Source organism: Fukomys damarensis, unplaced genomic scaffold (genome assembly GCF_012274545.1).
Source record: "Fukomys damarensis isolate Sample0158 unplaced genomic scaffold, DMR_v1.0_HiC HiC_scaffold_25, whole genome shotgun sequence".
NCBI classification, from domain to species: domain Eukaryota; kingdom Metazoa; phylum Chordata; class Mammalia; order Rodentia; family Bathyergidae; genus Fukomys; species Fukomys damarensis.
The window spans coordinates 28,802,811-28,818,107 of NW_022900937.1; the positions used below are offsets into that span (position 1 = coordinate 28,802,811).

The 15,297-nt window shown below is 43.2% G+C and overlaps 1 protein-coding gene across 3 annotated transcripts in view; it reads left to right on the forward strand.

The window, feature by feature from the left end:
- Nbas (NBAS subunit of NRZ tethering complex) overlaps window positions 1-15,297 on the forward strand; it is a 234,933-nt gene that overhangs the window by 114,217 nt on the left and 105,419 nt on the right. For all 3 annotated transcript variants that reach the window (XM_033756036.1, XM_033756035.1, XM_010629031.3), the window contains exons 29-35: window positions 3,393-3,495; window positions 6,318-6,547; window positions 9,414-9,526; window positions 10,306-10,419; window positions 11,394-11,507; window positions 14,388-14,545; window positions 14,987-15,076. In XM_033756036.1, coding sequence (XP_033611927.1) covers window positions 3,393-3,495; window positions 6,318-6,547; window positions 9,414-9,526; window positions 10,306-10,419; window positions 11,394-11,507; window positions 14,388-14,545; window positions 14,987-15,076 — 922 coding nt within the window. The remainder of the gene's footprint in view (window positions 1-3,392; window positions 3,496-6,317; window positions 6,548-9,413; window positions 9,527-10,305; window positions 10,420-11,393; window positions 11,508-14,387; window positions 14,546-14,986; window positions 15,077-15,297) is intronic.

Sequence of the window (15,297 nt, forward strand, 5' to 3'; positions counted from 1 at the left end):
GGCGCCATGGGTGCTCAGCATATCTGAGATCTTGGGGCTTGCTCTTCAGTGGCGAGCCTGGCTGCTGCTGCTGGATGCCCTTGCACCCTCCTGCTCAGTTCCTTATTAACCTGAAGTTAATTTCCAGTCCATAGGATTTCCTCACATGAATATGGATGAGAATTTGGTCTTCTCACAAAGCAGCCAGCTCAAAGTGAATGCTGATTATGTTATGTATGTTCCATGTCTTGGCCTTCAAGGCTGTAGTCTTCTGCTTATTCTAGTCTGTCGCAAATTCAGGTTTTACTATTTTGAGTGCAGTACTGTTTCTCCCTGCCTTGCAAGCACAAGGACCCTAGTTCGATCCCTGGTACAAAAAAAAAAAAAAAAGTAAAAAAATAGCCAGGGATTTAACTCACTGGTTCTGCTGCTTGCCTTGCAAGCATAAGGACCCAAGTTCCATCCCTGGTAACAAAAAAAAAAAAAGTACTGTTTCCCCTGGAAAACATAGTTCCCCTCCAGAGTTGTAACACTGTTTGTGTTCATGGGTCTCTGTGTGAATGTGCAAGCTGTTTGCTTAGTTTCTTCAAATCTTGCTCTTGATTCTTATTTACTGTGTGTTCTGAAAAAGGCCATTATAAATAATGTGTAATAATTTATTTTAATTAGAACCTCTACTTAGGGCCAGCCATGTGTGTGAACACATTACTGCCATCTGTCCCTGTGTCGATGCTTCCAGAGGAACAGCTGGGCCGAGGGAACTTAGAGTCAGTGAGACAGGTCTGGCCCTGACTTGCTCAGGCCGCTGTGAGATGATGCCTGCCACACACCAAGTCTGAAGGGGACAGAAAGTTTAGTACCAGGGCCACACTAAGGGAAATGTCCTGTGGATTATTCTGGAACACTTGCAGATACATCAATTTGTCTTATATATCTGCATGTTGAAAAATCATTTTCTCTTGTGCCTTATTGCATATGGAACACGAGTAAATGTGTATTTTGTGTAATAAATATAAAATGCTGTAGGCAAATGAAGCATATGCTTATTAAAGACTTCAGGCAAAGCTGGGCATAATGGCATGTTCATGTAGTTCCATTTACCTGGGAGGCTAAGTCAGGAGAATCACTTGAGCCCGAGTTCGGCTCATAGCCTGGGCAACATAGTAAGACCTTGTATTCAAGCCCAAACAAGAAAAATTCGGAGGAAAAATTCTTAGAAATATGTTTTTCATAGGAATCGCCCCTAATATATACTTTTTCTATAGTAATAACTATTATAGACACACAAGCTATGACTAGTTTTAAATGCACAAAAATTGGAAATACAGTGGTCCCTCAAGTCATTACTGCCCCAACCTACAAACATCTTGGGTTATAACTGGTATTTTTAGTTTTAACTTACCACCAAAGTCTTGAGTTACTCTCTGAATGCTGGCTGCTTGTGCTTTCAGATGGTCTCAGATACAGACTTAACCCTTAAAGATTTTGGAAGGAACATTACAGCATCCTTTTCTGTGTGGGGTTGAGAAATCCTAGGCAACTGTCTCTCTAAGAACACTGAGATTTGCCTGGGTACAGGAGAGAGACTTTGCAGGGTGTATAATGAGCCTGAGCCTTCAACTGACCAACATGAGTTACAACCAACCCTTTAGAATGAATTGAGTTCATAAGTCCCACTATAGTAATGTTTTTAATGGTATTTCATAAGGCAAAAAAAAAATTCATGAGAAAGTAGCTATATATGTTGGTATTTGCCAAACACAAAATGGAATCTGCTCTTTTCAAGCATTGAGGTTGTTATGTAGAACTTCAAGACCACAAGGGAAACAAAAATGCTAATGTTAGACTCACACATGTTCTTTTTTTTTGGTACTGGGGCTCGAACTCAGGACCTTGTACTTGCAAGGCAGGTGGTGGATCCACTGAGCTAAATCCCTGGCCTGCACACACATTCTTAATTGATGGGAACTTTTGAGAGAAGCAGAGAGAACTGTAAAATATTCTCCTTCCCACTAGACAACATTAGTCATCACGTGTGCAACTTAAAAAGCACATGCAATGTGTTGTAACCCAGATTTATTCATTCACACATGTCAGACACTTGCTATGCCTTAGAAAAATCCAATCTTTTCATGTGTTCTAGAATAAGTTTCTGGTCACAATACAGAAAAAGGAAATCTGAAACTCAGATTTAAAGTTTTATTTCAATCCATATAGGTAATTGAGCTGATTTTTTGATTAGGAGGATCTTCCTGCGGTGCCTATGTTTGATCAGAATTAACCTCATCCTTCCTAATGTGTCTCTGAGGAGGGCTTTGAGTGAGGAAGTGAAGTGCAGGAATATTAAGTGATTTGCTTTACGATCACACCACTGGTCTGTGAATGTGTGAATTGTTAGTAAAACATTTTCTTTTTGTAGTACTGGGGATTTGAATTCAGGGGTTTCACATAGGGCCACATCCCCCTTTTCTGTATTTTATTTTGAGACAAGATCTCAACAAGTCTCCAAATTGCCCAATCTGGACTTGAACTTGCCATCCTCCGGCCTCAGCCTTCTAGAGATGTGGGATTGATTACAAGAGGTCATCCCAAGGCCCAGCTGTTAGCAAAACCCTCTCCCCTGCTGTGGGAGAGTCTGACCATGCATCCTCTACTCTGTAACTTTACAAAGCAACACAGAATGGCTTTTCATCAACTGGAGTGCCAAGGCCTCACTGCCCGTGTACACTTGTTGGGCTGGGAAATTCCCGGTGGCATTCAGGAACTGTGAATGAACTGTAGGTACTGGCAGGGACGTTAGGCTTTGGCTTTCCTAGGGTGTGGTCTCTGGTGTGGACACTGCGTGTGAACTTACTGAGGAACACATGGGGCCTTTCAGAACATGCATCTTTCCCCTGAGCCTGGAGGGGTAGAGTCTCTGGCTGCTGTGCCCCTGGGCTGTCACCAGAACTCATGGCTGCGTACACTGTCTGTGAGTCGCTCTGTGGACTGTGACCAGCACTGGTTGATTGTGGAGGCGTGGTTCCTGCCCTCCAGCAGTGCAGCCTGTGGCTGTCAACACCTCTGAAATTTTGCTGAAGTTAGAATCCTGCAAGCCAGCACTGGGTGATGAAAGCGGACTTGGAATAACCGTCTCAGGTGTATCTCACAGCTGCATCACCTCACTGCTGTATTCAGTTTGTCTGGTGTGTTTAACGTGCAGTGCTCTTCCAGTGTTGTGTCCCTGTGGCCGATGACGGACTGGTGGTGTCGTAGCTCTGGCACTGATGCACATCTGAGCTGCCCCACTTTTCCCTCTACCCTTGATCCAAGTTTTTCCTGGGAAGTGGAAATGAGAGCTCCTTGGTGACCCTTAGGAGTTGCTGTGCTGTTGTGGCCGGAGAGCCGTTCCCTGAGCTGTTGTTTCTCCGCAGGCAGCCTCCGGTGGGGGAGTCGCACTGGAGGGCGTTGCTGCAGGACATGCTCACCATGCAACACAGTGTGTACACCTGCCTGGATCCCGGCGCCTGCCACGAGGTAACTGAGGCTTGGGCTGCCCTTCCTTGGTCCTAGGTGTGCTGTGAGGTCGCTAGAGTCTGAAACGCATGCTTTTCAGTTGGAGTGCTTTCATGTCTGCCCTCCCTCTCCTCCCTGCTTGTTTATTGCAGTAGCATGAATTTAGCGGATTGACCCTCAGCTACCAAACTCCTGGCTCTTCTCCCTTCCACACTGTTGGTGGTCATGGAAACTCATTTCATCAAACAACTTAGTTATCGTATCTGAGATGTGTTCTTTCTTCTTTTGTCTGCTCAATCGAGCTGGTCTGCTGCTTGCTTTCCTGTGTCCACACAGCTACTGATTTCAGAACTCAACCCCTCATTATGCTCCCAGGACACCACTGTCATTTCATGGAGCCTACTTTTCCCTGTCCTTTCCTAGCATGTTGTTGCTTACACATGTGTCCCTTTCATGTGACTGTGAGCTGCGAGTAGGCATTATCCTGTCCTGTCCATCCTCAGGGCCTCAGCACATACATAAAGTAGGATTTGAAGGGCGCTTTAGAAATGCCTGTCACTTGACAGGTCCCTTTGTGTACGGTAATCTACTCAGTATTTTGTAGGGTATGCACATTACCCATAAATTACTTATGGTTTCTCTGGGGAAATGATCCAACTAACTCATTTTTAATGAAACACAATTTAAAAGAGACTTGTTATTTGAATTTGCTTGTCAAATAAGCCAGGCACAAAATCATACTGTTGTGAAGGTAGTTCTCTCTTTTGTGAAATTGTTTAATTTTTAAATTATAGGTGATTTTAACAACAAAAAAAAAACAATAAGAGGAGAGGCTGTTGAAAAATGAATGGTTTGTATTTGAATATCAGGTTTTAAATGCTTGAATAATTGTATTGTTCATAGCGAGGATTAGTCTCTGAGGTATTCAGCCACTGGTAACTCCCCCTTTATACCTAGCTGTTTATATAGCAGAAGTAGTTTTTTTTTGTTTGCTTGTTTTTACAAAGGAATGGTATTATTTTGGTACTTTCTTGATTTTGACAATAATCCTGACTCTGATGGAAAAATTGAGCCAGCACTTGTATTCAGTAGTCTTTCAAAATCACTTGACATATTGCATTAAAAGTATTTTAGTGCCTTTTATTAGAATTGGTATGTTCGTGATGTCTGTCCAAAAGTCTGTCTTTCAAGAACACATGTGAAAGCCTAACACTTTGAAAATATTGTAGAAGACAATAGTATAGATTCAGCAAATGTAATTCAGCCTTTTCTTATCTTTTAAACTATGTTATATTGTCTTACTACCTTTTGGGCTTTTGTCTTGGAATTAATTTGTAAGCTCAGGGGCATAACTGAAAATGTTAGTCTGTGGGACAGACCCCTATATTGTTCATTTTAGCAAGAGCTAGTAGGGTTAGGGCTAGTAAATTGTGTTTCTCAGCATTGGCCTTGGCTCTTACAGCTTTAGTGGATAAGCAGAGTTATGTAGAGGAGCTGTTACATGCACGACACTGAGTTAGACTTGGAACAAGCCATCTTCATCTGTTACAATGCTTTCTGTTACACTTTTTTTTTTTTTTTGCTACCGGGGATCAAACTTGGGACCTTGTGCTAGGACCTATGCTTGCAAGGCAGGCAGCGGCACCACTGAGCTAAATCCTTGGCCCTGTTACAGTGTGTTTTATTGCAGTCTCTCTTAAATATGTTTATTGCTTTGTATCCTTATCAGGTATCTCAATAAAGGCTTGTCTAAAAATGGAAAATGCCTCCTGTCTCAAGTGATAATAAAAGAGTCTTATGAGAATTGGGTAGTCTTATTAATTCAGAGGAAACTCTTGCTTTTCCCTGAAATTTTATTTTTCATTTCTTGCTTTTCCCGAAATTTTATTTTTCATTTCTTGCATTTCTGTGCTGTTGTCATTGACCTGTGGAGTAACATGGAAAAGCATTCTTGTGAAGTTCTCATACTAATTACTTATAATGCTAGTAGTATAGGCTTAAGAGCCTCACGATGTTTAATTCTTTAAGATTTTTAGAGTAAGTACGTAAAGAATTAATTTCATGTGGGGTGTGGTGGCACAGGCCTGTAACTGTGTTGTTACGGGAGGCTGAGGTGGGAGGATGGCAAGTTTGAACCCAGCCTGCGTGACTTAGCGAGACCAGGGCTCTTCATAAAGAGGGCTGAGGAGGCAGCCCTAGTTCGGTCTCTAATTCTGCCCCCCCGCCGATAATTTTATGTTAATGGTGCTATTTCTTGCCAAGTAGAATATGACATTTTCATGAATGTCTTACATCAGCATCTCTCGTTTTACTGAGGTAATGTTCAGTATGCAGGTTGGGGCGAAACAGCGTTGTAAGGATATCTTCAGTGACTAGGTGCAAGTGTAACTTTTGTAGCTTACCTGTTTGGTTTGTAAGACTGAATTCTGCTGCTTTAGTTGTAAATTATATGTATCAGGTTGAAGGATTTCTTTTAAAGAACTGCGTGCTTAGTTTCAGCAAAGTAGGCCTTGTTGAAGGTGGGACAATATGTGTAACAGACCCTCTTTTTACCGAATATGAATTTCAGATACTTGACTCAAGTATTCATGTAACACCTTAAAATAATCTGCTTTATTTATCCAGTGAGATTATTCTTCCATTTTCCTAAAAGATGGCTTTTTCATTGAGGTGAGATTCATACAGTACAGAATGAGCTGTTTCACAGTGACCACTTCGCGGGTACTGGGTGTGTCTGTTCCCTAGGGAACTCCGCCTTGCCTCTGGCATGGGTGGATTTCAGAGCCCTGGTCCTGCTGAGATGCCAGCCTTCCCTCCGCCTCATCCCGCTCCCTCTCTCCTAGATCTTCACGGAGAGCCTGCTGTGCTCCAGTCGATTGGAGAACGTCCAGCTGGCCGGGCAGATGATGCACTGCCAGGCTGGCTCAGCCGACCCTCCGGCCAGCGCAGCCCAGAAGGGGAGGCTGCAGTACCAGGTCGGTTATGAGAAAAGTGTGGACCTGGTCCTGGCTGCCAGCAGGGAGTACTTCAACTCCTCCACCAGCCTCACGGACAGCTGCATGGACCTGGCCAGGTGGGCACCCTGCTCCCCTAGGAAGGGCAGTGCACCACATTCCACACTGTAGAGAGAGCCGACGGCTGTGGGTGGTGGGCAGCTTCCTCCTGACCGCTCCTCCAGCTGCTCTCTTGTGCAGATCTTCCTGTCGGAAGTGGCCTCTCCAGTCTAGCTCTGGGCCCCGTGTGCCTGTGTGAGTTGCATCCGTCCCCTCTGTGGAACGGCCACTCTCTTTGCAGGACTGATTCAGTGGCAGAGCTCAGCTGACCCTTCTGAGGCCCGTGAATAAGTTTCTAGTTTATGCATTCAGTCCTTTACTGGACTGTTCTGTGAGCTCCTCATTTTTAACATGAGAAAGCAGGTGTGTTCAGGATCTAAATATTCATAATCAGTTATGCAAACTCACATTGAGTTTTTCAATTTGTTCAAGATTTGAAAATAGTTTTTATAAGTTTCATTTTTATAAATTAGAAGAGTTCAGTAAATATTGATCAAGAAAACATATATCATCTCTGTAAAGAATCTTAAAAACCTCACAGTGTACTTCATTGGTCCATTTTTCACGATTATAATGAAATATAATATAAGTATAGATACTTATGAAGAGAAGAGGGTTTGAGCTCATACTTTTGGAGGTTCTCCCAACTGTCAGTCTTTAAATTTCTGCCCAGTAGACACCTGCGTGTATACATTTCCTTTTCAAACACCTTCCTGATTTTTGCTTATTTTTTTCTATCGTGTTCATCTTTCTACTCTTGATTCTTAGGGTCTTTTGCCCTCTTAATAACAGTGTCAGCATTGACTTATCTTTTCAATTTTATTCAGAATTATTTAAAAATTTTCAATTGCTGTACTTTCTCTTATTCTGAATTTTGTGTCATCCTTTGAAAGCCTTTAATTTCTAAGACCATTAAAATATTTCTTCTTATTGTTTCATAGTATTTGATTATTTTTTACATTTAAATTGTAGGCCCATTTGGAAGTTATTTGGATAATGTGGTAGTGATGAGGATTAATGTCCCTGCTAAATGACTTGTAGTTTTTTTTTTTTTTTTTTGACTCATAGTTGTTTTAAACCTAGCAAAACTGAAAGCAGCCTTTTATCCTCTGAGATATCTTACCTAGATAGAATTGTGTTATCTTAAACCATCTTACTGAACCTGACAAAGTTGGTTCAAGTAGTTCGCAGGTCTTTCATTTTTTTTCTCTCAAGGGCTTTTTTAAAAATTTCAAATGATAGCAATATAAAATAGACAAGGCTTTGAGATGGGGAGTTGTGTTTCTCAGAGACCACTCACCCCCCATCCTCCTGGTGTCTCCCCTACCCATGCATTGCTTTCTGTCCCATAGGAGCTGCCTTCCTGTGTGCGTGTGGCGTGTGTGTGTGTGCAGTGCATGGAGCTCCTTGTCCCCTGGGATCCCTAATCTGTCCATCTCAGAGTTGTCAGTTATACCAACCACAGAAGAGGCCTTATTCACTCTTACTGATTGAAGTGTTAAGTAGCTTTTCATTGAAGAAACAATAGCCACACCATTCAAAAACACTACAATTTGACAGTACTTCCATTTTCCTGGCAGTTCCCCTAACTTTACTCCTAAGCTGTTTTTAAAATCATCTTCTTGGGGCCAGGGTTTTAGCTCAGTGGTGTCACTGCCTCCCTCACAAATGCAAGGTCTCGAATTTCAATCCCTGGTACCAAAAACACAAAAACAAAACAAAAAAAGCAATAAAATCAATTTCTTGTGTGTCCTTTCAAACACTTTATTAAATATTGTCCTTTTTTTAACTAACAAGTGATTTCTTACTGTTTAGGGTACCTTTTTAATCCTTGCTTTTTCTACATGTTCTCCTTGTTCTTCTGTATACACACTTACAGACCTGTTTCATCTTTTTCTGACAGTTGTAGAATATTCCATTTTCTGACTTCATAGAGTTGCCAATCTGGCATATTTTCCTTCAATTTAAAGCTACCTGGGTATCTGTAATAGTGTGTCTTTGAGCATGTAGAACCCTATCTGTAGAAGTTTCTAGAGCTGCACTTTTTGAGTTTAGACAGAAGTACATTTGGAGTCTTGATAGAAACCACACTTGAATCAGCAGTGTATATATGAATACTCAACTGATTTAAATGTTACGGGTCTGCTAAAGCAAGCCAAGACTCTGTCAGCCCTCTCAGTGCCTTTCTGACCCCTCGCAGTGCCCTCTGCTGATCATTGACTCTTCTGTGACCTTTGCCCTTGCCTGTTTGCTCTCTTTCTAGTCTAACAATCCAATGATCCTCTCCCTTTCAGAAAATAAGTTCATTCATTCAGCAAAATTTGATTGGCTGTACTTTTTCTGAATTTTAAGAGAGTTGGTTAAAGCACTCCTTAGGCATCATATATTCTTAGATTAGCCAGTCTCTCTGTGGTTGATCTCAGGATTCTTCTTCCCCCTTGGCAGCTCTTCTGTCATTGTTTTGTTTCTCTGGGGAGACCAAATTGAGATAGAATCAAGACATTCCTTTTTTTCCTAAAAGGGAGCCTGAATTGATTTGAATTCTGTCTTTTAAAGAAATGGTTTCTAATATAACCATTGCCTTTGCCCTCATCAGTAAAGAGAGCACTAAGCCGGTGCTGGTGCTGTCACACGGTGTCACTGTAACTGCAGTCACGTCGCTCTGCTTCCCTCAGCTTCCGCTCTAGTTTCCTACAAAAGCTGACACTGATGCCTACCTGGACTTGCGGTGAGGATTAAGTGAGATAAGGAAAAGCAGGAGGAGTACCTGGAAGGTAGTAAAGTTTAGATAAATATGTGTTGGATATTGTGCTGTTGAATATAGAACAGATACTGGTTGAACATATGCTGCTGCTTCTTTCTCAGCAGTTATCTCTTGTCTCGCAGGTGCTGCTTACAGCTGATAGCAGATAGGCCCACTGCCATTCAAGAAGAGCTCGACCTAATCCAGGCTCTTGGGTGTCTGGAAGAGTTTGGGGTGAAGATCCTGCCTTTACAAGGTGAGTTTCCTGCTTAACATTTCATTCATTTTTAGTAACTTATTTGTAACATTTTAAGCAAGTACATATAAGGTGACTGTTAATTCACTAGAAAATCCTGTTCAGTCATACCATCCATGTAGTTGTGGACCTCAGATCTTATTAAAATTGGGAGGATCCATCAGAGTTACTAAAAAGCTTTTTCAGGAGTTCTAAGCTTGAGCTTATTCTAACCTTCGCCATTAAACATTTATTTCACTGTACTTTTTAATCACAGAAGAATCTGTAGCACAGTGTGACTTTTTGTCTACCTTTATCTCTTGTTAAGTTAAATCATCACAGTTTGCTCTTACATGTGTATTTGCATGTATCTGCACTTTAGCTGCTTATATGCAGCATGATTGAAAAATATGGTGAATATTTAAATTTTAAAATTTTATTACAGTAAAGGACACATTGTCATGAATCCCCCTCAAAATCCTCCTCCCATCACTCTCAACACACTCATCCCACCGTCCTTACCACTTCCTGCAGCAGCTCTGGAGTCCTCTTTCCTGAGGGTCTTTAGCTACGTTGTCCTGGCTGCCTCGATGTCCTGAATGGATTCAAAATGTCACCCTTTCATAGTCATTTTGACTTTAGGGAAGAGCCAGAAGTCAGTCTCATGGTGCTAGATGAGACATAGCATCATGTTTTTGTTGTTTTGTTGTTGTTGTTGTTGGCCTCACATTAGGTTAATCATGACATTATTTCTCGATGCCCCCAGTTACAACAGGTCTTTCTGTGTCTTTCTTTTGTAGTGCGATTGTGCACTGACCGGATCAGCCTTATAAAAGAATGTATTTCCCAGTCCCCTATGTGCTACAGACAGTCTGCCAAGCTTCTCAGCCTTGCTGAGTTGCTGAGGGTTGCAGGTAAGGATTTTGAATGCTGGGCTTGCAGGATCAGTGTCTGTGTCATTCCTGACATCCTCCTAGCTGAACCTCAGGGCTCAGAAATGCATCCTTTGGGATGTGAGGGCAATCTGGCTGCGACTTCAGTCTTTCCATTGATTTGGCTGATATGGCTGGCTAGATGTGTGTCCCCTTCCTCCCTCACTGCTCCATGTGTGTCCCTCCTAAAGCTGAACCCTCTGTTGAAGAGGACGACCACCCCCAATAGAGGGTGTCCGTTTCCTTGGCCAAGGGTGTACAAGTAGTTGGGCTCCCCTGCTAGAACCTCCAAGCAAGCTCTCAAGAAATGTGTCCTTTGGGCCAGGGTTCGTGTTCCCTTGACATCATGGCATGGTCTGATGTTGTGGATCAGGGCTGTGCTTCTCGGATGAAGGATATTTGCCAGACTGTGGCATGGAGGACCCCCCCCCCCACAGAGCTGGGGCCTGGTAGACTCAAAGGAGTCCACCTAGCACTTGTTCAAGGAGGTGGCCTTTCTTGCCACTCTGGGCCACACTTAATTCTCAGTTTTTAAATACCAGTTGGATCTTTCAGATGAGAACTATTGCATTGCGTGTTATCTTAACCCACTCACTTTGTCTATGAACCCTTTTATAACTTTTCTTTTAAAGCATGGGTTTATTCTGTTTTCCTTATCTTAGTAACATCAAGGCCTCTCTGTTGGCTGTAGGCTGCTCTGGTTTTGGACTTTTGGATCTACATATTTTAATTAGGAACTGATACTAATCATTGATCTCTTCAGAGCCTGAGGTTACTTCCATGGATAGTAGGTAGATTGAAACATCAGAGTTGCTGTTAACCTCTTGCCCTCTAAAATCTTTTAAATCAGTTTATCCCATGTGTTTTATTTTTGAATTAATTTGAAAGTCGTTGCTGCTGAGCTCTTTTATCCATTGCTGATGCCACAATCATTACACCTTTGCCTGTGCTTGTAGGTGAAGACCCGGAAGAGCGACGTGGGCAGGTTCTGATCCTGTTAGCAGAGCAGGCTCTTTGCCTCCATGACTACAAAGTGGCCAACGTGCACTGTCAGGAGCTGATGGCTGCAGGTGAGCCACAGCTGCTGGGCACCTTGCTCGTGTCCTTGTATGCATTTGAGTAATGGAAAGCTGAGTTCTGAAACTGCTGGCCTGACTGCAACCTAGCCGAATTTCTGCTCAAGACACACTTTCTTAGCCTGACAAGTATATGTGGGGGATACTTAGACATTAGCGCTGTAATGGGCCCAGCCTTTCTGTTTTATCTGAGATTTTGTTTGCTTTTGATTCTGTATTGAAAGTATGTTCATAATTGTAAGAACAATTTCATGTAATACATTTTAATACTATTATGGGTTTAGTATGTAAATGAAAACAGAGTTTGTTTTTTTTTTTTTTGAGAGAGGTTCTCACTATATAGTTGAGACTGATCTGGAACTCACTATGTAGCCAAGGCTGGTCTGGAACTCACAGCGATCCTCCTGCCTCAGCCTCCCGAGTGCTGGGATTACAGGCGTGCGCCACCACGTCTGTCAAAAACAGAGTTTTTAAGTATCTGACTTTAGAGTCAATATTCCTATTCTTTAATTTAAAAAACCACCGAGTGCTTTTCAAGGTAACGTTGAAAAGTTGGGGAGTAGTTGTATCCTTCAAATTTTTCATATTGGAATTCAAATTTGTGTCCCTGGAAGGCAAGGAGATTGTGACGAATTGTGTCTCAGCTAAAGGACTCACTTCCCAGTGGGACTGGAAGTGGTGTCCTGCTCTCAATGACCTGCTCCTGTCCCTACCCCTGAGTACTCTGTACCTCACAGTGAGTACTTGAAACAGTCCTTCGCATTGTGGGGTGGTGCAAATCATGGGGAATGATTTGTGCATTTATTGTTATTTTTTGGAGCTGAGGGTTAAACCTGAGACCTTGTCCGTGCTGGGCACGCGCTGTCCCACCTGCTGTGTACCCCCAGCCTGATTCGTGCTCTGTCTCTGTGTCCATTCTCAGTGAAGTGTGCTGCTGACACCTGTAGTAACGGTGAGGAAGGCTTCCTTGAGAGCTGTGGTCTGCTAGGACTTGCCATAGTGCCGCCAAGTAGCCTGAGATTCTGGCTGCTCATAGGATGGAAGTCATGTGTTGGCCAATTCCAAGGAAAACAAATGTTTACTGTGGGAAAGAAGTGCAGCTAGCTGCTCCACAGACAGCACCTGGTAAAGGGCCACAGAGAGCAGCCAGGACAGAGCAAGGGTCTCCATGAGCTGTCCTGGCTTCCTGCAGGAAGGGGCGAGGCCCAGGACGGGGAGAAGTTAGTTATGAGCGGGCAGGACTTCGGAGTTCAGGGTCAGCTTGGGGTCAGCATGGCACTGTCTCGCTGGCACCAGTCTTGTCCAGTTTGCCCACATGCACTTTTCTTATCTCAAGGACTACAGCAGCATGCTTGCTTCATCAAAAGCCTGATTGGCTTTTCTGGTCTTAGCACCAAAAGTTACTTTTGCTTGTTTTGTCTGTTTTGGCTTCAAAGTCCTGCCAATGCTCCCAGGCAGAGGCAGAGCGGGGAGACAGATCTGAGCCAGTAGATCCAGATGCAACAAGGACAGGAAGGCACTAGAGCCAGGGAGTAGACTGAGGGGCCAGTGGGTGGACAGTACCAAGAAGAAGGTCAAGGGAGAGCACTCTGCTTTAGCTGGTTTAAGGGGTGTGTGCTGAAGGCAGGCCTAGGTGATTGGATGCCACGACCAGAAGAGGAGGCATTTGAGCAGATCTGGAGGACGTGGTGCCAGTCTTGATGACACTGAGTCTGAGGCCTGCCCAGCAGGGAGATTAAGGCTGAGGCCTGCTGGAGAGGGACCCCAGGGAGTCTGACCAAGGTTTGGTCAAGGAGAGAATCTATAGCACTGATCTACACAAACATTTCAACCTGGAAGAACTCAGGATGGTGCTTCTCACCCTCAGCACCAGAGCACTGGGTCATAAAAGAGCTGCATTCTTTAATATTAATGAAGTGATTTTGTCACATGAATGTCATCATGGTTTTGTCTATAGATGCCATATTAATCCAAAATTGTTTATCTAGAGAAGTTTACAATACTAGCCTTCTGCCTATCAGGGTAGTACCTGGATTAAATTATACTTTATATATTTGAAGAGATTATTCTGGACTGAGCCCTTTATCCTTAGATAGAAGAGCTGCTTTTAAATTGGAACTCCTTCAAATAAGAAAGAAGTGTATGTGAAGTATTCACTCTGTGACACTATGCAGGAGAAAGACCTCTGCTGGGAGTCAGGCGCCTCCCTTTGTCCCTGTCCTTGGATGGACACTTACCTTTTTCTATAAAGTGCATGATGCCATGTGGATATCTGACTTGATGTCACTTTATCTGGCCCTTTGCACTTTCTGATGTGGTTTTAAATTTAAATGTTACTTCATAACATTTCAGGAACCCAGAGGATTATTGTCCCTCTGTCGTGGCATAGAAGCTGTGGCGATCTGAGCTTTCTCAGAGTTACACAGTACTAAGTAGCTGGGGAAACCATGTCCTCAGCCTCTGAATTCATATAGCCACCTTAGTACTTCACATTAGAGCCTAGTAGATTACGTGTACTCATTTTCAGCTAACCAAACTTAGAGAGTTGGTAAATAGCACATGTCTGGAGTAGCCCTGAATGTTTTAGATAAGAACTCAGCCTTGTCTTTCTTCTCTTAGAATCTTATGCATTTCTGCCTAATAAGGCTGGGGATTTAGCTCAGTGGTTTGGTGGCCTGCCTGGCAAGCGCAAAGACCCAAGTTCAATCCCTAGTACCAAAAACAAGACAAAAATCTCTGCCTAATATATCAGTAATAACTGTGCTTTGCTTGGTACTGTAAGACCTGAGCAGGAGTCCATTTTATGCCTCATCTTATTTTGGGTATTATTTTGCTTCTGGAAATAATTTTTTGCTGTTGTTGCTGTTTTTTCAGGTTACCCTCAAAGCTGGGACGTCTGTAGCCAGTTGGGACAGTCAGAAGGTTACCAGGACCTGGCCACTCGACAAGAGCTCATGGCTTTCGCTCTGACACATTGTCCACCTGGCAGCATCGAGCTGCTCCTGGCAGCCAGCAGCTCTCTGGAGGCTGAAGTAAGTGTGCCAGGGAAAGCAGGGTGGACCCTTGCCTGGGGAGGGTACTTTGTTGGCCATGTGGGACTCAGAGGTTCTTTCTGCTTTTTCAGTAATATAAGAATTCTAATTTGTAGAAGAAAAATAGGTTGTCACATGAAAAGGGATTTGAGAATATAAACAGAAAAGACACAGACAGGCTTGAAACAAATTGAAAGTAATATTAGGAAATAAATCATTGAGTCTAAGGGGAAAGTTAACATGGTCAAGAAGATATTTATATGGGAAATGGTCAAGGTAAAGAAGCGCTAGCATGCTCCTTGGAGTCCCTTGGACGTTGGCAGTGGCATGGGCTTTGGCTGGGAGTTGCTGAATTTCCTCAGGTGTACAGCCTTGATCATTGTGATGAGAGGCAGATTTAAAAACACAGCTCCTCTGTGACCTAACCTGTTCTCATTTCAGATTCTTTACGACAGAGTGAATTCCCAAATCCAGCCAGAAGGAGGAGAGAGTGTCAGTGTCTCACCATTGGTTGGCAGGGTGCCACATGAGGTGAGCTGCGAGGAAAGGAGGAGGGTTCGTGGAGGGCTGTGAGCACAGTGAAACGCAGTGGGTCCCCGACCTCTGGTATGAGTGGTGTGTGTGTGTGTGTGTGTGTGTGTGTGTGTGTGTGTGTGTAGCATAATAGTCATATAGAAAAGTCCACAAGACAGAAATGTCCAGCTCAACAAGTTATCTCTTCTCTCTCTCTCTCTCTCTCTCTCTCTCTCTCT